The sequence below is a fragment of the Macaca mulatta genome, chromosome 16 (assembly GCF_049350105.2).
Source record: "Macaca mulatta isolate MMU2019108-1 chromosome 16, T2T-MMU8v2.0, whole genome shotgun sequence".
NCBI classification, from domain to species: domain Eukaryota; kingdom Metazoa; phylum Chordata; class Mammalia; order Primates; family Cercopithecidae; genus Macaca; species Macaca mulatta.
This window is the reverse complement of record NC_133421.1, coordinates 46,148,838-46,170,595: the sequence shown is the minus strand read 5'-3', so window position 1 is coordinate 46,170,595 and position 21,758 is coordinate 46,148,838. Positions and strand designations below refer to the sequence as shown.

General features: G+C 51.6%; 1 protein-coding gene across 1 annotated transcript; it reads left to right on the top strand.

Annotated features, from left to right (window-relative positions):
• The first annotated feature begins 10,795 nt into the window (after window positions 1–10,795).
• LOC106992474 (TBC1 domain family member 3G-like) lies at window positions 10,796–19,392 on the top strand. The gene is made up of 13 exons (XM_028836219.2): window positions 10,796–10,867; window positions 11,030–11,112; window positions 12,404–12,443; window positions 12,916–12,996; window positions 13,449–13,556; window positions 13,886–13,995; window positions 15,231–15,279; window positions 15,561–15,681; window positions 16,394–16,488; window positions 16,838–16,903; window positions 17,374–17,473; window positions 17,844–17,996; window positions 18,977–19,392. Exons 1-13 carry the CDS (start codon window positions 10,796–10,798, stop codon window positions 19,390–19,392), a joined length of 1,494 nt encoding a protein of 497 aa, XP_028692052.2.
• The last annotated feature ends 2,366 nt before the right edge of the window (window positions 19,393–21,758 follow it).

Below are 21,758 nucleotides of genomic sequence, written 5' to 3'. Positions count from 1 at the left end.
CTGAGGAGTGCAGGTGCACCGCGGGACTGGCAGGCCGCTCTGCTTGCAGCCCCAGTGGGGGATCCACTAGGTGAAGCCAGCTGGGCTCCTGAGTCTGGTGGGGACATGGAGAACCTTTATGTCTAGCTGAGGGATTGTAAATGCACCAATCAGTACTCCGTGTCTAGCTCAAGGTTCGTAAATACACCAATCAGTACTCTGTATCTAGCTAACCTAGTGGGGACTTGGAGAACTTTCCTGTCTAGCACTCTTAGCACTTTGTGTCTAGCTCAAGGTTTGTAAATACACCAATCAGTACTCTGTATCTAGCTAACCTAGTGGGGACTTGGAGAACTTTTCTGTCTAGCACTCTTAGCACTCTGTGTCTAGCTCAGGGTTTGTAAATACACTGATCAGTACTCTGTCTAGCTCAAGGTTTGTAAATACACCAGTCCTTACTGGAGAACACTTCTGTCTAGCACTGTGTGTCTAGCTAAAGGATTGTAAACGCACCAATCAGCACTCTGTCAAAATGGTCCATCAGCTCTCTGTAAAATAGACCAATCAGCAGGATGTGGGTGGGGCCAGATACAGGAATAAACGCAGGCTGCCAGCGCCAGCAGTGGCAATCCTCTTGGGTGCTCTTTCGCAGTGTGGGAGTTTTGTATTTTGCTCTTTATAATAAATCTTGCTGCTGCTCATTCTGGGTCCACTGTGAGCTGTAACACTCACCTTGAAGGTCTGCAGCTTCACTCCTGAGGCCAGCGAGACCACAAACCCACCAGGAGGAATGAACAACTCCAGATGTGCCACCTTAAGAGTTGTAACAGTCACCACGAAGGTCTGCAGCTTAGCTTCACTCCTGAAGCCAGCGAGACCACGAACCCACCGGAAGGAAGAAACTCCGAACACGTCCAAACATCGGAAGGCACAAACTCTGGACACACCATCTTTAAGAACTGTAACACTCACTGCGAGGGTCTGCGGCTTCGTTCTTGAAGTCAGCAAGACCAAGAACCCACCAATTCTGGACCCAGGACTACAGGCGCCCACCAGCATGCCCGGCTTTTTTCCCCTTTTTTAAAAATATTTTTAGCAGAGACAGGGTTTCACCATGTTAGCCAGGATTGTCTCGATCTCCTGTCCCTGTGATCCACCCGCCTCAGCCTCCCAAAGTCCTGGGATTACAGGCATGAGCCACCATGCCCCGGCCACTTGCTTTCTATTTTCTGTGAACTCATGGCACCACTGTTGAACCTTTCTAGGTTCCTCTCATGTCCCTGGAACCTCATTTCTGTAAAACATTCTCTCAGTCTTTTTTCCGTAATTGCATCCTTATCTTAGCTAAGCAAAACTGTTTTCTGAATCAACTATCTCCCTGATAGCTTTTCAAATAGAGACTGCTGTAGGAGACGAAAGGTTTCCATGTTCTCCTAGCTCCTCACATACTCAATGACTGCTCTCCTGTTTCTCCAAACCCTTCTTCCTCAAAAGCCGATATTCTACATTCCATTTCTCCATTTCTGTCATCAATAGATCTCTAGGCCCTTCTCCCACATTCATTGACTATCTACAGGCAAACTATCCTATACCTGAGATCACACCAAAGTATGGTGTGGCCACGTTCCCGTCAACAGAGTTCTTTGCTTTCTACTCCAAGACTTGCACTTGTCCATACCCCTAACTGTGCCGCTCCATACTAGAAGTCTTATATTGTAATGCTCCACTCTTAGCCATGGCTTCCTCTTTTAATTCCTTTTCTCTTGTTGTTTCTATTTAGGAACTGATCAAGACATCTACACTCTTTCTTTCTTTTTTGCTTTTTTCTTTCTTTCTCTCTTTCTTTTTTTTTCTCTCTCCCTTCCTTCCTTTTTCTTTATATTTTCCTTTTCCTTGCTTCCTTCCTTCCTTCCTTCCTTCCTTCTTTATGCATGTATCTCATGTAACACATGCAGACTCGAACTTTTCACATCTTCTCCCAATGTATCAGTTGCTGTCTTTGCTTCCTGCTTCCCTTTCCTAGCTAGCCCAAGTCCCACAGTGTAACTCATGGACTTCTTTCTTCAGCTTTTTCAACTTTCTCACTTCCTCATTCCACTGGGACACAAAACTTGTCTATTGGTCATTGAAATTCTTTCACCCAACATATTTCATGGTAATGGTAACATCAATCCCAGCTTACAACTTTACTTTTAGAGACAGGGTCTCACTTTTTTGCCCACTACTGCAGCTTCCAGGAGAAAAAGTTACTCATCTCTGCCCTGAAATATTCTATAGCCTAATCCACGTGAGCAAAAGACAAAAATCTACCAAGATGTAAAATGTGTACTATATATACAGTCATCTGAGTACTAGACTGTGACCTCAAATGCCAACGACTATGGCCAAATTACTAACAGACATAAGCCTGAGAACTAAGCCAGACACTCAAACAAGCCTCCCTTTTCAGAGACATTTTCTAGAACCATAAAAATAAAAGGCAAAAATTAGGACATATTCAGGAAACAACAACCTCCTTCCCCCAGATAATTTCTGTTGCATAAAACCCAAAGATTAAAAACTATGACATTGGATTAAAGAAACTTGAGTCTTTCAATAAAAAAAGAACGAGACAAATTTAACCAAAAACACTCATCATTTTTCTTGAAAATACAATAGTTCCCTTTTACCTGAGAGGGATCCATTCTGAGACCCCGAGTAAATATGCTGAAACCATGGATAATAGCAAACCTTATATATACTATATTCTGTTCTATACATACATACTCATGGTAAAGTTTAATTTATAAATTAGGCACAGTGAAAGATGAATACCAGAACAATTATAATGTACTCTAATAGAAGTTATATGAACGTAGTCTCTTTTTCTCTCACAATATCTTATTGTACTGTACCACTGGTAACTAAAACTGCGGATAAGGGGGGACTATGGTACAACAGTCTCACCATTTGCCGGTATTTCTGAATCATTTTTAGCTTGTCTTCTCTTCCCTTGTTTGCTTCTTTCTGTTCAAGGCTGCTGATTCTTCTCCAGGAGGCTCTTCTAGCTCCAATCACATTCTTACATGTAACAGAGAGGAGGTTTCTTTCTTCAGCTGTCAGCTCCACATCCATCCCTGCTACTTTCTTCATTGACTCCACCATTTCTATAAGGGAAAAGCAAAATCTGTACACCTGCAGAATTAGCACCACATGGAAGCTGCCAAAGGGTTTTCTGCCTGTGTCCCCTGGAGGGGGGACATCACTTCTCCCCTGGACAGGAGCCCGTTAAGCAACACTTGGAGGAGTCAAGGAGTGCCACACCAGAACGTGGGGACCAGTGATGTCAGGGAGTGCTGGGCAGCAAGTCCCAAGGTCCTCAGGGCGCCCCAGGGCCTTTCTTGGAAACCGTACTGCTGTCAGTGCCCTGGCACCATGGGCCTGTGATGAGAGTGCAGCCTGAGCGATCTACAAACTGCCTGCAGGGTTTCTCTTCCATTGTCCTGGTGAAGAGCACAGCCCTGATCCATACAGGCCTCCTGACCCACACCCTCGTGTTCTCTCCCAAACACACTTTCTTATCTGTTCAATATGGACAGGCTGAGAAGGCTAAAAATTTCCCAAATGTTTAAGTTCTGCTTCTCTTTTGATTACAAGTTCTGTCTGTAAATCATTCCTCTTTTCTTTCATTTTCCTAGAAACATTCAAGAGAATGGAGGTACTCCTTCAATACTTTGCTTAGATATTTCTTCTGCCAAATTTCAGGTTCACCGTTCGCAAGCTCTGCCTTCCAGAAAACACTAGGAGCACAATGCAGCCAAGTTCTTTGTCACTTTATGACAAGCATCACCTTTCCTCCAGTTTCCAATAACATGTTCTTCATTGCCATCTGAGGCTTCATCTGAATGACTTTTCCCTTTCATATTTTTATTTATTTAAGAGACTGAGTCTCCCTATGTTGGCCAGGTTGGTCTTGAAGCCTCATCCTCAAGCGATCCTCCCATCTTGGCCTCCCAAAGTGCTAAGATTCCAGGCATGAGACACTACACACGAACCCCTTCATATGCTACTGACATTCTGTCCAGCTCTCCTCTTCTGAGCCCTGGCCAGAGTCACCCTTAACCAAGAGTCACAGGGAGAAGACGGCCACCCACACGCCAAGAGACAGGCCTGGAACAGAGCCTTCCTGCACAGCCTCAGAGGGACCCATCCTGCTTGATCTCGGACTCATGGCCTCCAGGACTGTGAGACAATAAGATTCTGTTGTTGAGAGTGCCCAGTCTGTGGTCCTGTAAAATAGCCCTAGGAAACTAACACAGCCTGTTAGCCCACAGATGGTGAAGGGATGGAACGTGCAACGGAGCTCCAGGCTTACTGTCTACAGCTTCCAATGTGCACTATGGGACCCTCGGGTGGGTGTAGGTATGCAAGATAATTTTGGGTGGTGCAGGATGAATAATTTCAACTGACATAAAACGTGTGTATCTTGCTGGGTAAATCAGGGGTCCTGACCTGTTAGGAACCAGGCTACATAGCAGGAGGTGAGCAGTCAGCCAGTGATCAAAGCTTCATCTGTAGAAACAGCTGCTTCCCATCCCTCGCATTACCCCATGAGCTCTGCCTTGTGTGAGATGATCAGTGCCGTTATATTCTCATAGGAGCATGAACCCTACTGTGAACTGCTCATGCCAGAGATCTAGACTGCGTGCTCCTTATGAGAACCTAATGCCTGATGATCTGTGATTGTCTCCCATCACCTCCAGATGGGACCATGTAGTTAAAGGAAAACAAGCTCAGGGCTCCCACTGATTCTATATTATGGTGAGTCGTGTAATTATTTCATTATATATTACAGTGAAATAATAATAGAAATAAAGCACATAATAAATATAATGGGCTTGAATCACCTCCGCATTATCCCTTCCCCTTCTCCCAGGTCCGTGGAAGAGTTGTCTTCAAGATAACTGGTCTCTGGTGCCAAAAAGTTTCGGGACCAATGATTTAAATGTTTGTAAGAATAGTTAAGCAACTTAAGCTTTACATGCTACAAAAAATACAGGTTTAAATACTAATAAAAATGGGTGCAAATGAAAACACTCTTTCTGTGGTCCAGGGAATCTTAACCATTCTATCAGAAAGACTTGCTGCTTGGAGCTGCAGCTGTCCTCCCACATCCTGTCCACTGTAAAGCCCTGCAACACACACACACGTGCCCCCCCACACACATGCACACAGATGCACATACATACATTCACATGTACATACCTGCACACACACATGCACACACACACAGATGTACATACATAAGTACATTCACATGTACATACCTGCACACACACGCACACACAGGCACACACATGCACGCACAGACACAGATGCACATACATAAGTATATTCACATGTACATACCTGCACACACACACGAACATACATACACATGCATATATCTGCATGCACACGACGCACATACACACACAGACACACACACACACAGAAACACACGCACGCTGCGCTTCATGCCCTCACTAGGGTGGCCAGGGAGGGAACGCGTGTTTTTAGGAGAAATGAAGACAACTCAGGCCCCTCATTCTCCTGGTGTTTGCACAAGTGCCTTCTCTGCAGACCATGCTTCAGTGTCTTTCTTGGTTCTCCCTCTTACTGAAAGACAGAAGCAGAGGCCTGGCACATACTCAGCTGCTTAGGGCTCAAGCCAAGTTCGCAAGCTTCCTGGGGAGCCTTGTGAGATGAATGCACTGCACAGCCTCCCTAAAAGAGGTGTCGGCTTTTCATGGATCCTTGAGCCCAGGAAGGCGATAGGTGAGACATCGCAGTTCATCAGAAGACACAAGCAAACTCCAGTGAGAAAGGGCAAGGGTCAAAGATTTGACTCTCCCGGAGAAGGGGTTCTTGGGCTATAAGCAGCAGGCAGAAGACTTCATGGCATGCGCAGTGAGGTGACGGCGAGCTCCAGTTTTCACTGGGAACTGAGATCAACAGTGACCTGACCCCCTACTCATGCTCGTCTCTCCCTGTCTCTCTCTTTGCCTTTTGTGTCTCTCTCCCTATCTCTCTTGTTCCTTTTCCTCTCAACCTCCTCTGTCTCTCTCCCTATCTCTCTTCCTCTCTCTCTCTCACTCCCTTCTTCCCATCTCTCTTTCTCTCTCCTTCTTTTCCACTTCTCTCTCCCTTCTCATCTCTCTGCCTGCCACTGTTCAGGCTCCTGGGGCCCCACGTGGATGGGCGGACACAGGACTCCTAGGCTACCCGTCACAGCACAAGCACAGGGCTGCAGGCCCTTGGTCCTCCACCTCCCAGCATCCTCAAAATGAGGGGTGTGAGGTGTGCCCGTGCTCTCCTGGGTGGGCGCCCCACACTCCAGGAAGCAGAAACTGCAAGTCACAGCTGGCTTGAGTGGCGCACCCATGGGGCTGCCAGCTTCCATCGTGCCATCTGCTGAGGCCAAAGCAGAGGACACCAGCCCAGGCCGGTCTCTGCAGCAGGGTGGGGGTAGGGGTGGGCTTGGGGTTGGGGGTGGAGATGGGAACCGCCAATGCAAACTGGCCCCTGGCTGGTTTCCTACCCTTCACCATGCAAGGCCTCTCCCACCCCTACCCCTGTCTCCCACCACCTCCACCCCTAGGCTGCCCCAGCCCCAGGCTCCAGAGGTCTCCCAGGATCCAGGAACTAAGGGCAACCACTGAGTTCCACAGCCTCTAGTCCATGAGTCAGCCACTCCTCTGTGTGCTGACAAACCTTGGCTCTCATGCCCCACCCCAAGCCAGGACACACCCCATCTTCCACCAGCATTATTCCCGCCTCCTGATTTTAGCCCTCACAACCCTGCTTCCTAGTAACCTTGCCCCCTCCCAGCCTGGTCCAGGCAAGCCCAAAGGCCAGCACCCTCGCCCCACCCTTCCTGGGGGCCACTCTACTATCTGCTTGTCCAGATGTCTTCACCTGGCTTTACCAAGCTACAGCAAATAGCAGGGATGAGCCCCCGGCCTCTGCCGGAAAGATTTGCCAAAATGTTCTCCATTTAGAAGGAGGAAGAGTGATGGGGCCTACGAATGACCCCAGGATTGTCACCCAAGCAACAAGAAGGGCAAGGAGCCCAGTTTCCTGCCCTTACCCTGGGAGGACGTGGCCAGGGCTCCACAAGGTCCTGGAAAGGGGTGGGCAGGAGAGCAGATCCAACCTCCTCTTGAGGAAGCAGCCACCACCCCAGGAAGCAGCAGATGGGGGCGCACAGGCAGAGCCCCCAGTGCTGCATGGCAGGGCCAGCAGATCTGTACTCAGCCTCAGCCCCGGGGAGCTGCAAGACAGGCTGAGACCCGGATAGGTTTGGCTCTGTGTCCCCACCCAACACTTATCTGGAATTGTAATCCTCCTGTGTCAAGGGAGGAACCTGGTGGGAGGGGATTGAATCTGGGGACAGTTTCCCCCGTGCTGCTCCCCTGAGAGTGAGGGAGTTCTCAGGAGAGCTGATGGTTTCAAAGTGTGGCACATCCTCGTTCTCCACTCACTCCCTCCTGCCGCCTTGTGAAGAAGGTGCCTGTTTCCCCTTTACCTTCTGCCATGATTGTAAGTTCCCTGAAGTTCAGGTCAATTAAACCTCTTTCCTTTATAAATTACCCAGTCTCGAGTATTTACAGAAGTGTGAAAACAAACTAGTACCCCTTCCCTGAGGTGCCTTCTCCTTAGGCATCCAGCTACCCCATGCTCCTGTTCTACCCCCTGGTCTTTCTTTTGCCCTCATGAGGCTCAGGTGATCCACATGGCCAGCTCCAGCCCCATCCTACTGCAGCCCGTGTGGCTGCTGGAGAGGCTGCGCTCCTTTCCTCAGCCCAAGGGGCCCTGATATGCTCTTTGGATCCTGGAGGAAACTGACCCCCTATTCTCACACTGGTGCAACTTCTTCCATGACCTCAAAGCTGGACAACGTGAGTCAGTCTTTTTTAATGTCTCCACTTGCTAGGGCTGTCACTGGGACAGTCCTAGAGGGTAGTGCCACTGGATAAATGGATGAACGGATGGACAGTAGTCCAAGGACGATGTCCCTGTCTGTACTGACCTGGGCCCTTCCTCCAATAAGAAGACTTCCTGAGTGAGTTTATACAGTCATCCTTTGGTATCCATGGAGGATTAGTTTTAGGGTCCTGGGGATGCCAAAATCCATGGATGCTCAAATCTCTGATATAACATGGCCTAGTATTTACATATAAGCTATGCACATCCTCCCATAGACGTTAGACCATTACTAGATTATTTATGATCTGTAACACAATGCAGATGCTACATAAACGGTTGTGATACTGTATTCTTTAGGGAATGATGACAAGAACAAAGTCTGCACATGTTCAGTAGAGACATAACCATCCAATTTATTTTCTGAATATTTTCCATCTGCTGTTGCTGAATCCACAGATGCAGAGCTCCCGGTTATGACGGCCAAGTGTGCTTTGAGAGTAGGGTGAGTGAGGTTGCTAATGAGTACAGGGCAGCAGGTGTCAATCAGAGGTCCCTGCATTGAGGCATCTGGACTCCCTATCTCGGGACTTGAGACTCCATTTGTATGGCACAGGCAGATTCAGCCCCGGTCAAAGTCCACCCCTTGAAGCTTCATTTTATCCCAAGCTCTTTCTGGAGCCTGGAATTTGGCATCCCCTAGGCCCTGGCAGGAAGGACAGATGAACCAGATTTTAGATAACATGTCTAGAATAGAGTGAGGCCCTACTGTGTGCCTGGCACTTTCCCCACAGGATCCTCTAGCTAGAACATTCAAGGGTCATGGAGAGAAATACTCAGTTAAAATATCAGAAATTAAAAAAGAGATACCATTAGAGACACGCAAAAGACCACTAGGTAATAGTATTAGCATTTGTATTCTGAGATTCAACAGTAGTGGTCACTTCCCTCCACCCTTATGTGTATCCAGGACCACCCTGGGCGAGGAGGGCTGAGGTTAGTGAACACCCGTGGATGCTCTGATACTGGTCCTGGACCTCGAGGATGACAGTGATGAGGAACTGGGTGCACACGAGTGGGGCAGCCAGGCCTGGCCAGAGAAGGCACACACACGTGTACAGATGTGTTTACCCATGTACACTTGTGAACGCGTGCACACAAACACATTGCAGGCAGGCATGTGGCCGCCTCAGGCAGTGGAGGACCCCGTCTCTGGGCCCTGCTGACCCGGGCAAGGCCCCACTGTGATGCGTGCCATGACCTCAGAGTGTCACTGGTGCTTAGCACCAATCCGCTCTCAGGCCTGCCTCTGTGTTCTACAGCAGTTACACGTGCACAGTGGTATCAGCTACACACGCACAGTGGTATCTGGGAACAGTTTTGTGGACTCGAAGGTTTTCTACCTGAGAGGCATAACGCAGGTCAGCTGATTCATCAGAATCAGGTGAGTGCGACCTGCTGTCTTCCCTCCAGGCTGACTTGGGGACAGTGGCTATGCTGTGGGCGGTGTTGGCCTCTGGGCAGCTACCGAGGAGGGTCATCCCTGAGCACTCACCGGTCGCCCGTTCTACACTGCCAGTGTAGACGATTGGCTCTTTCGTCCTCATGGTGGCTTCATAGAGTGAGTGCCATTCCCTAGTGTAGCCATTCGACAGGTGAGACGTCTGGGGTCAGAGAGGCGGTAACCGGCCTGGGAATCCAGACATGAACCTGGGTTTTGCTCTCAGCCTTGCTGTGTACTGTGCTGGAATTCAGGCCTGAACCCTGTGACCTCCCTGCCCTAGGTCCCAAGTCTTCCCAGTTTTCCCATCCCGACGGGGCAGAGCCTGGTCCTGGCAGAGTCACTGGGATGGATCCACTGTGGGTGGGGGGATAGGAGGGTCCTCAGAACAGCTCTGTGCTCTATGTTGGGTCCTGATGGTGGCTGTGGGCCCCACTGAACACACAAGGTCCCTTATCCTGGGGAACCTTCTGCCCTTGGGCAGCTGTGGAAAATGAAGGAGCCCTGGAGGGCTGGCTGGGGGGAGACCCTCTTCCCTTCTGTTCAAAGGGGTCCAGGCACTGGGGTTCTCTTCACGTATTTCTTGCTCTGTCTGGTCCTCTCGAGGCCTTGCCCTCCTTTTGCCCCAAGTGTTCCCAGGAGGGACGGTCCATCCAGGTGTTCTCCGGGACCAAGGACCCACAGTCCTTCCTCAGTGACATGGGAAAATGAAGCCCCCTCCTGTAGGGACAGCTCAGAATGTTGGAGTCCACAGTCCCTCCCCGAGTGAGGGTTTCCCCTAGCACAATAGATCATTTTCATCCCCCAAACCGAACACCCTCCTGCTCAACTGGCATTATTCCTAAAGTGGCTTCACTGTTCAGACTGAAGGGCCACGGGAGCCAAAGTGATGAGCGGAGAAGAACAGAGCAGTCAGTAGATATTTTGATCCCTGTAGGAAACTGGGCATCTCTGTGGTCCCTGAGCATCTCAGGAGGCCAACTGTACAGAGACCTCTGATCGCTGCACCCAGTCTGCCTCCACATCCCTGGAATAGCCCACCATCGGCCCTTCACCCTTGGCAGGTGGACACTATTCAACCTGCTGGGGCAGGTGTATCCCCATTTCATGGCATTTGGGGACAACTGGACTCTCTGTCCAGGTCGCACTGTCCTCAAGTCCTTGGGATGATGCCCACCCCTGCTTGGGGCTTGAGACTCCAGAGACTCATGCGGGTGTGGGCCACTGAGTCTGGCCCCTTTTTACCTGGGGATGGTGGTGGAATGGGGGTTACGCAGCCAGCCAGCATCTGGGAGCCCGATGAGAGCGGTTCAGGTGTTCTCTGAAGCTCTCGGGTACAATGTAACTTTTAGATGATTTTTGGCTCACAGGATGGAAATCGCAGAGGATGCAGATAGTTTGCGGGCACAGGAGCGAGAGAACATCATTATGAACTATGAGAAGGTACAGGTCGGTCTGCTCCTTGGAGGGAGGCTTCTTCCAGTGCACCCTGGTCAAAGGGTCCTGGGCTCCCTAGGAGCACAGGGTGGGCACGGGTGGCCACTACCTCCAGGCCCTTGCACTCTTTACCTTGGACCCCTCACCAAGCCTCCCTCTGGGTTGCAGGGACACCGAGCTGGGCTGCCCGAGGACATGGGGCCTGAGCCTGTTGGAATCTACAACAACATTGATCGCTTCGGGATTCTGCAGTGAGTCCTCTGTGCTCCCCTCACCCCTGAAGCACCTGTCTCAGCTCAGGGATGGGTTTGCTTTCAGAAAGGCCTTTCTGAGGCAGGACTGTCTCACCAGGTCAGGTCAACCTCCTTTCCAGGGTCAGAACTCCTCCCTGGCTCCCCTGCAGGTCCAGCCTGAGGTTGCTGTTAGGCCAGAGGTGCGGGGCCCATCTAGGGAGCGGGTGGGAATGGAGACTGGGCTAGGTCAGGCCCCTGGACTCTCAGCAGTTCTGTCCACAAGTCAGCACAAGAGGAGCGCGGCAGCCTGAGGGTCTGGCCATGTCTACTTGGAGACAACCCCAGTGAGATCCATGTGTTGTGGCCACAGGGTGAGGGGACGCCTGGCCTAGCCTCAGGGCTGTTGTCCAGCAGGTCTCTGAGGGACCACCTGCCCCTGTCCTCCCTCATTTCCCTAGAGCTACAGCCCTCACTGCCCCCATCGGGAAGATGGAAAGGCATGGAGACAGTGGGGGCTGTGGCCCTAGGGGAATGGGGGAGAAGACGGGCAGGGTCCCGTTCTGGGCATCTCATGTTAAGGCCAGGGAGGCAGCAGGGCTTGTGGCTACAGACCCTGGGTCTGGTGCTGGGAAGGGATCTGGGGCCAGGTAAGAGGAGCCCAGCCAGGAGACCATCCCTTAGGGATCACAGGATGAAGAGACAGAGGATCCCGGGGGAGGTAGGGTGGGAGGGAGCTGATGAGCGGTGCCACTTCTAAAACGCAGGGTGTGTGGGTCAGGTGCAGAGAGAGGCAGGTGGAGGCTGGGAGGTCAGAACTTGCAAGGGCCTTGGGGCTGTCAAGTGGGATGGGCCCCTGGTACACCAGGAGTACACCGGGCAGGTCTCAGGGCAGGCTCCCTTGACCCCGATGGGGTGATGCAGTCACTCCCTGAGGGACTCCTGTGAGGGCCCTGTCGCCCACCCTGGGCAGCCCCCATGCCATCTCAGGCCTGACCTTTCTCAGCTCCAGTGGAAAGCACCACCTCCAGTCCAGGACAGGCAGCTCCATTATGCAGCCTGACCGCCCCCCATGCCAGGGGCCCCAGTAACCCCGCCCAGACTGGCCCCGCACTCCTTCTCCTCCCAGCTCCTGCCCCTCTTGGGAGTCAGCCCCACAGGAAGGCCCTTGTCCTCCCTTCCCTGTGTCTTCTCCTGGGCTGAGCCCTGAGCTGGATAGGGACAGAGCCTGTCCTTTCTGGGGGTTGGCTCCCAGTCTGGGGCAGCTCCAGGCCCTGTGCAGGTCCTCAGTTCTGCCTGGGTTGCCTTACAGTGAGACACAGCTGCCTCCTGCCACTGCTCGGGAGGTGAAGGTAAGAACTTGATGCCTGGAGGGGCTGGTTCAGGGGGGTGGGGACTGGACGGGTGGTCGGTGAGGCAGAGGAGGCAGCTGGCCGGGGCGGTGGCCGGTGAGGGCAACATGCTCTCACTGGGAGGGGCAGCAGTCCCTGCTGGATCTGACCCCAAGTTGCGGTAACTTGGGCAGTTTGATAACATTCCAAAGTGAGAACCACAGTTGTGGCCTGGGGGTGGACAGGACCCCACACAGAGGCTGGGACCTGACCTAAGACTGCTGTGTCTGTGGCCTGAGGATGGCACGTCCCGGGGTCCCAAAGCCAGCCCACTGGCGCTCATTTGCACAAAGGCTCTCAGCCCTTAGGGTCTGTCCTTCCCTGGTTCCCTCCAGCTGGGTCCACCAGGGCTCCAGAGCCCAAGACCCAGCATTCATGGGCGGCTCAGGGAAGCCTGGCAGCTCCCCTAACGCCAACATTCCTCATTTGACAGCAAATGCGACGGGAGATAACACGAAAGAGCAAGTGGATGGAAATGCTGGGACAATGGGAGACATACAAGAACAGTAAAAAAGTAATGTGTGGAGGGAGAGGCCCCCGGAACCACTCTCTGCAGAGACAGGGGACGGGCACCCATGGCTGTGGCCTGGCGCCATCAGTCTCTCAGAGAGCGGGTGGCACACTGTCCTCACCCAGAGGACTGTGGACCTGGTCGGTGGTTTGCCTGCCAATTTGTGCAAGCATCACCTTGCTGGGAGGGAATCTGAATCTAGGGCTGGGACCACCCGGAGCTCAAGGCTAGAGATGCCCTGGTGACCCAAAGGAAGGAAAATGTTCAGATCAGAGTCCCGACTCTGAGTGTCCATCCACTTTTTCAATCCTGGGAAGGGAGACTGTGTCCCAGCTTAATGTCACCTCTAACGAGGAATCACAGCATCAAAACCAACCATTTCCAGAATCCTCGGGCTCTGGTCCTCACAGGGGTCGCCCCGTGGCCTGTGACACCAGGTTGTTTTCTGCCCACAGCTGATAGATCGAGTATATAAGGGCATTCCCATGAACATCCGGGGCCAAGTGTGGTCAGTCCTGCTGAACATACAGGAAGTCAAGTCGATAAACCCCAGAACATACAAGGTACGCTCAGGCAGAGCACAACAAACAGGACAGGCCGTGTCAGGGGCCCAGGTCTCCAGCTGGAGGGAGCATCAAGCCCAGCCAGGGGGGTGAATGGGATGGTCAGATGCACATCCTGGGCACGGACGGTGACATAGTCACCACAGACAAACTCAGCTCTGGTGACCCTCCCCGGCTTTAGTAACAAGCCAAAAAGCAGCTTTGTGCAGAAGGAAACCTTCCTGCTTTCCTTCCTTCCCGGAGTGCTGACTGTGGGCGGACTGCCATTTGGGGCCGGGAGTCTTCCATCTGTTCTGAGGCTGCTTCCTCCTTTGGGCCCTGCCCTACAGGTCATGAAGGAGAAGGGCAAGAGGTCATCTGAACACATCCACCAGATCAACGTGGACATAAGCAAGACACTAAGGACTCACATCTTCTTCAGGGATCGATACAGAGCCAAGTAAGCCTATGGGAGCCACAGGATCACAGCAGACATGGAGTGAATGAAAGGGATGGGGCCTTCCCCAGAGCAGAAGCCAGGGTCACCTAGGAGGGATGACAGAGCTGCCAAGAGCTCTCCTGGCCCAGGGAACAGCTGGCACCACGAAATAAGCACCTCCCTGGTTCCAAGCCCTGGGCCAGACTGGAACACGTGGGGCCAGAACCCAGGAGGATCCTGAGGAGACAGAAGGCAGCAAACAAAATCATGCACAATGGTGAAAGGTGCTCTCCCTGACCCACGGGGACCCACGGTAGGACTCACGGGAGGGTGGCAGGACAGAGGGCCCTAGAGCCTCCCGAGGTAACACTGACATCACCAAATGCTGGGGCAATAAGGGGTCCTGGAAACTGTCATCCTTGTCTGCTGGGAACGTGACATGGCACAGCCACTTTGGCAGCCAGTTGGGCAGTGACTCACAAAGCTCAATGGACTTCAACCACGTGTCCCCAAAGTGTCTCAGATATTGAAGCCACTGATTTGAAAACTGACATCCACATAAGTTGTTCACTGATTAATTCATTGTCACTCATACACGGAGACATCGGGGATGGCCTTCAACACGGGAATGGGGAGAGCAAGACCGGTCCTCCCTCCAAACGGAAGACCCAGTGAGAAAAGGGATCGAGCCAGTGATGGCCGGATGAATGTGGGTGGATCCTAGATGCATTTTGCTGAGGGAAAGAAGCCAGCCCCAATAAGCTACCACGTAGGATTCCCCTTCCTGGGTCATTCTGGAAAAGACCAAATCATAGGGACTGAGAAGTAGTCTGGGTGGCCAAGGGTTGACAGACTGGGGAGAGGCTGGGTGCATAGGGGCCACCCTGGAGACTTGGAAGATGAAGGAGTCACTCCAGGAGGGGCTGGAGCAGTGGCCGGGAGACTCTGCCCATTGGTTTAGAACCGTGGAGGAACTGTACATCCAAAGACTGAACTGGTGTGTGTGCAAACTGAAAAAAAATAAAGAAAATCATTCAGAGTGAAAAGGATCAGGCAAGCCACTGTACGACTGGGCTATCTGCATGTCACAGATGTGGATTTTACTGAAATATTTCTTCAAAGGCCCTGAGAAGCTCACTGCTTATCTGGTGAATCATCTGAACCTGAAATGGGATTCGTTGTTAGGCTTTGTGGACAAAGTGAAACCAACGGCATCTGCACAAAACAAACAAAAGCCTCCTTTCTCTGTCTCCTAGGCAGCGGGAACTATTCTACATCCTCCTGGCATATTCGGAGTATAACCCGGTGAGTATTCCCGGCAGTGACGTTCCCGGGCAGTATTTCCCTATTCACAGGAGTGGGTGTCTGGTGGGGTGCCATCGCTTCTTTTAAGGTTAGTATGGACAAGGTGCTGAAGTGCCTGATGGACTTGGCTCTTGTCATGAAATGAATTTGCACCCTGAGGAAGCCTCTTCTTCAGAGGAAGCCTCCCCAGTCACCTCTGCCCTCTCCAATGCCATGAGTCCTCCCAGGTGACCTCAGTCCTCCCAGGTGATGTCCTTTCACGGTGACTCTGGCTCTTGCAGGAGGTGGGCTACTGCAGGGACCTGAGCCCCATCGCGGCCTTGTTTCTCCTGTATCTGCCTGAGGAGGATGCATTCTGGGCACTGGTGCAGCTGCTGGCCAGTGAGAGGCACTCCCTGCAGGGTAGGTGGACAGCTGCCCAAGGGACCTCATGCAGCCAGACCCAGAGACGGCCACCCTGGCCAGGTGATCTCGGCTTTCAGCCAAGACACCTTCCTTGTGTAGCCAGCTCCTTGGGAGTCTTCAGGGTGTCTCTGCTGAGGGTCCCACAGGAGTCCGCGGCTGACCCCCAAAGCCCAAGTCAGACGCCTTTCATCCCCATCAGTGGAGGGCATGTCATCCTCCCCGTGGCCACCCTCTGTGTCCTGCTGCCACGCCCTCTGGCTCTGATTCTGTGCAGCTCACTCTCCCCTCACTGAGAGTCCTCCTGCCCTCCAGCTGCCCAGGCTCCTGCTGCCCTTGGTGCCCACGAATGGGCCGACCAAGCCCAGGTGGCAGCATCTCCCCATCCTGTGTCCCCTGGCCCGACCCCACTTCCAGGAGACGACCAGGAAACCCAGAACCCGCCCTGTTCTGGCCGCCATGTGGTGGCCTCAAGTCAGGCTTGCCCTTTTTGCACCCTGGTCCAGGAGGCCTCTAGGGAAACCTGCAGCCAGACTCCAGGGGATGTTCCTGCCCCACGTCCCCAGGGCAAAGGCTGCATGGTTGGGTCACCAGATGGGAGGGTGAAAGGCCTTGCGGTTTGGGGGCCTCTCCAGCTGCCAAGCTCTTCCAGCTGATGGCTCCACATCTTGGGGAAAGGCTCTGATTCCGTGATGGGCTGGGGGTTTCTCAGGATTCCACAGCCCAAATGGCGGGACAGTCCAGGGGCTCCAAGACCATCAGGAGCATGTGGTCCCCGCGTCACAACCCAAGACCATGTGGCGTCTGGTGAGTTTATGGCGTCTGGTGAGCAAGCTTGGGCTCTTCTCCAGAGGCCATGCATCCCGTGGCGCTGGTGATTGGCTGAGTCCCAGCCACTGGCTGACCTGGGATGTCGGGTTCTCCATGGGCCGGGAGTTGGTCTATAGGACAGAGGCACAGGGATGGGGGCCCAGCTCCCGCAGAGCAGGGCAAAGGGCAGTGTGTCCACCGGGAGTGTGGGAAGGGGACGGTGTTGTGGGGAGCCCTGGACACCGCCCATTGTTCTGCACTAAGGGAAGGGTCTTCAGAGGCCCTGGAAGAGGGAGGTTTTTAGGGCAGCCCAGGGGGCCCTGAGCATCTCTGTTCCTCCCATCAGGACAAGGAAGGTCTTTTCGCGCAGAGTTCCTCATTAGGCTGGCTTCTCCAGATGTTGAATGACGGGGTAAGAAGGCACAGGGAGACCCTGGCTCAGGGACCCTCCTTGCCCTGCAGTGCCCTGCTTCCCCAGCCCGGGGCTCTGGCTCACCCACAGCCCACAGGAGGCTCTGCCCACAGGGGGGTCCCCACAGGACACCCAAACAAAACCCTCTGCCCAAGGGGGGTCATCCCAGGGCAATAACTGGGACTCAGACCCCGCCTTACAGGGAGACTGGGCCAGGACCCAACTTGGCAGGGATCAGGGAAGCCTCAAGCCCTGGGCAAGCCCCTCTCTCCAGGAGCCACACCCCCACTCCAATGAGTGCCCCCCATGAGGAGCTGCAAGACCTTGTCTGACTCAGCGTCCTGGAGGGCTCAGGAAACCCTCATGGGGAAGGTCACTGACTCTGGGGACTGAAGCCCCAGTGGGCTCAGCTCGAGCCACCTACCCCAGCCTGGAAGGGCTACCGTCTCCCACACCCGCTATCCCCACAGATCTCTCTTGGGCTCATCCTGCGCCTGTGGGACGTGTATTTGCTGGAAGGAGAACAGGTGTTGATGCCGATGAGAAGCATTGCCTTTAAAGTTCAGAGGAGTAAGTCTCCGTGTGCCCAGTGGGGCGTGGGGAGCCCTGGGGTCAGACCCCGATTTACCCGAGGGCAGCTTCCTCACACTGTCCTCATGATCCTCTGTTCTGGCCCAGAGGGAGGTCTGACCAGGTGGGCTGGGCAAGGCACAGTGACACCGAGCCCGCCCCCCACATGGCCCAGATGAAAGTCAGGCGTGTCCTGAGCACTTCCCTGCCCAGGTTGTCCCCCAGCCACAGGCTCCTGTGCACATCTGGACCCCTGGGGTGGCCACAGAAGGTTCTGGCACGGCCCAGTGGGAGACTGAAGTGGTCACAGGGTATCAGCTGTGCCCCCTCCCAGGGAACTCTCCTGGCCTGATGTCCACCCTGTCCCTAGAGCGCCTCACGAAGACGTCCAGGTGTGGCCTGTGGGCACGGTTTCGGAACCAGTTCTTCTATACCTGGGAGTTGGATGATGACGCTGTGCTCAAGCATCTTAGGGCCTCTATGAAGAAACTAACAAGGAAGCAAGGGGACCTGCCACCCCCAGGTGGGCTCCAGTGCCATGTCCCCTCCCATGTCACCCTCTGGGGCAGTCAATAGTGGGGGAGTGCCCCAGACCCGCAACCCTACTACCTGGGCCTTCCTCTTCACCTTTTCCTCCTCCTCTTCCTCCTGGACTCTAAGAAAGTACAGGAGGCGTGCCACCGGTCCTTAGGGCAGGCGCTCAGTGCGTGTGTACTGGATGTGTTGTGCCCGCAGGAGGAGGATGTGGGCATGACCCTCCAACAAGCCCCCTCCCACATTCCACAGTGTCTCTGTCGCCCCATCACAGGACCCTCTAGGGCACTAGATGAGCCAGACCCATTTGTGGGAAACCCCACCCCTCCCTGCAAGCACCCACAGCCTCAGACAGCAGCAGAGGCCCCTCACTGCTGCACGCTCCTCCAAGGTTGCCAGGACAACCAGCCTTGAGCCAGGGAGACAAGGGAATCGGGTGTCCCTGACCCCAGAGCACTCAGGGAGAGGGCACAAGCGGGACCCCGGGTGAGAGCTAGAGCCAAGAATTCAGCCAGATGTGGGAACGGTCAGTCCTGGCATGGACTGGGCAGCCCAGGAGGGCAGAGGGTGACCCATGTCCGGGTCCAATCACCCACTGTGGAGATGGGTCCCCATGTGAGGTGGCAAAGGGCTGGGTGACATCCAAGTCCCTTCCCACCTGAGTTCTCACTGGGGGCTGTATCCCTGGCCCAATAGTCCTGGGACGAGGGTGTGTGGTAGGAAGCCCCCAGCCAGTCTGAACCCTGGGGGCAGTCCCAGGAGCCACCTGCCATCCCCCCACAGCTTCCCCATGCCAGGTGGCACACACCTCTCCCCTGGGATCAGCAGACTACAGGTGCGTCCTCAGTGTCAGACCACGGGGCCACACAGAGACCCTGAGGACTCCAGAGACCTAGGCAGGTGGGGCCTGGCCGGGAAAGGCCTGCATGGGCTCAGTGGAGACGCTGACCACGACTGTTTTCCTTTCAGCCAAACTGGAGCAAGGGTTCTCGGCACCTAGGCCTGTGCTGGCTTCAAGTGGCAGGACGACCCTCTGCAAGGGGGACAGGCAGGCCCCTCCAGGCCCACCAGCCCGGTTCCAGCGGCCCATTTGGTTAGTTTCCCCACCGTGGGCACCTCGTTCTTCCACATCCTGTCCTGGTGGAGCTGTGTGGGAAGACACCTACCCTGTGGACACTCAGGGTGTGCCCAGCCCGGCCCCGGCTCAGGGAAGACCTCAGGGTTCCTGGAGATTCCTGGAGTGGAACTCGATGCCCCGGCTCCCGACGGACTTGGATATAGGGGGCCCTTGGTTCCCCCATTATGATTTCGAACAGAGCTGCTGGGTCCGCGTCCCTTCTGAACAACCCGAGCCAGCTTCACATTCTCATTTTATTTTTTGTTAAACTTATGAAAATTTATTAAGAAAGTGTGCACCTCGAAAGACATTCACGCATGGAACACACTAGTCCCCAGATCACAAAGTCAACCATGTCCAGCCCCTCCCAGCACCCCCAGTCCTGCCACCAGCATTCTGAATTCCAACAACACCGTGAGCCTGCCTTTGTACTCTACCCTTATGGAAGGATAACCCCCTTCATGTTTTAAAATAAATGTTTTCTGTTTAAATTATTTTAGATATACAGAAATATTGAAAAGGCACTACAGTGTCCTCCTACACCTTCCATCCAGCTGCCCCTAATTATGGCGTTTTGCAGTACCATGGCACATAAGAAATTTAGGCCGGATGTGGTGACTAATACGTGTAATCTCAGCAATTTGAGAGGTCAAAGCGGGAGGTTCAGGTTCACTTGAGTCTAGAAGTCTGAGACCAGGCTGGGAAACACAGGTGAACCCTGTCTCTAGAGAAAAGTCAAAGAAATTAGCCAGGCCTGGTGGCATGTGTCTATGGTCCCACCTAGTGAGGAAGTTGAGGCAGGAGGACTGCTGCAGCCCATGACTTCCAGGAAGCAGTGAGCCATGATTGTACCAGTGAAGAATAGAAAGGTAAATATTTGAAGTGTTACTTTATGCCACTAGGGAAAGCAAGAAGACTTTTATACCATCAGTATTAAGGTATACAGTTTTCTAAAAATTTATCTCTGCAGTTCAATAAGAAAAAATTCCTGCACATTATATTTGATAGAGCAAACAAAGAAAAAAATAAAAACATGAAAGGAAATGTCAGTATTAGACTCATGCACTTTTCAAAGCATTACTAAAGAGCATCTCACATTTCTGTTTAAAACACTTGTACCATTGCATAATTAAGTATGAAGATGAGAGTTATTTGAGGTGTTTAAAAGTTGGTGGTGCCACATCTAACTGGTGTAAACTAGATAAAAATCACTATAAAAAATTCAAATTCCATGCAAATGTAAAGATTATACAATCTTATTAAATTGTTAGACATTTTTTCTCAACTACCAAATGGGATAACATCATAATTAGCAATAAGTCTATAATTAGCAATAAGAAAATTCTATTTGCACACTCTTCAAAGTCCATTTTTAAAATTTTATACACATCATCTCTCATTTAGAAAATGAACATTTCAATATGCTTATTACACCTAGGAAGAAAAATGTTCAATTTTATAATCTCAAAATTTTTGCTAGTCATTAAAATAAATCAAAGCATTCAGCATCAAAGGATATACAGATACACACTCTTAAGTAATTCATATACAAGGACCAGAGTATTAGAGGCCTAAGCTGCTCATTTTGTAAGACAGGGGACCCTTGTAGTATTTATTTTAAAAAGAAATAGCCCCATTCAACAAGGGAAAGATCATAATTTAAAATTAGAAACTAAAAGAAAAATAAGCCTTAAAGCTTCAGTGTATGAATATCTACCATTAAACAGAATGAGAAATAGACACTCGGGACATCAGACATACTGACCCTTCAAAGGAACATGGATACAAATATGTAACACCCAATCAAATGGTACCAACACCAGGATCCTGTGTGACAGCAAATAGTGACCAAATCTAAAGAATTCCCAAAGTTGTATTGAAATATATTTTTCTGAAGGTTTTTAAGCGAGTTACAAAACAGCCTTACTTCAATTTTACTGTTTCCCAGTAAAGAAAAATGAAAACAAATAAATGGGTGATAGGAATTCAGCAGAATATGAGAAACAAAGTCATCATCCCAAAATGTATAATTGGGGCCAAAATCCAACTAACTAAAGGTGTTAAAAATATAAAGAGTTTCCTACAGATTAATTTTATTCACTAAATGTATACCAAGATTCACTATCAATATTAATATTCTTTTATATATTGATAATACCTAAAAATTTTCCAGAACAGAAAACCCAAAGCCACTGACTGAAGAACCACTATAAATCAAAGTAAAGAAAGATATACACCAAGGGACATTAATAAAACTACAGAAAACTAAGGGAAAGAAATGAAAATTTTAAAAACAAAAGGCAAGTTATCAAACGAAAAAGTAGATAACTAAATAAAGATAGAAAACATTTTTTAAAAGATTCCCATTAAAGGGAACACCAAACAATTTTCCTTGGGTAATAGGAAAATGATTCCAGAAGGAAGCTCAGGACTGAAGAAAAACATGAAGAGCGATAAACACGTAGGCACACTGAATACATAATGAACATATAAAACGTTAATGCCTTCCCACTCATTTACAACGCAAATGACCATTTACATTAAAGATTAAAACACTGGTTGGTTTGTGAATGTGTGTAGCTTTCTGATAAAACTATAACAAAGACTGGAAACGCAACAGGTGAAAGAAGTCTC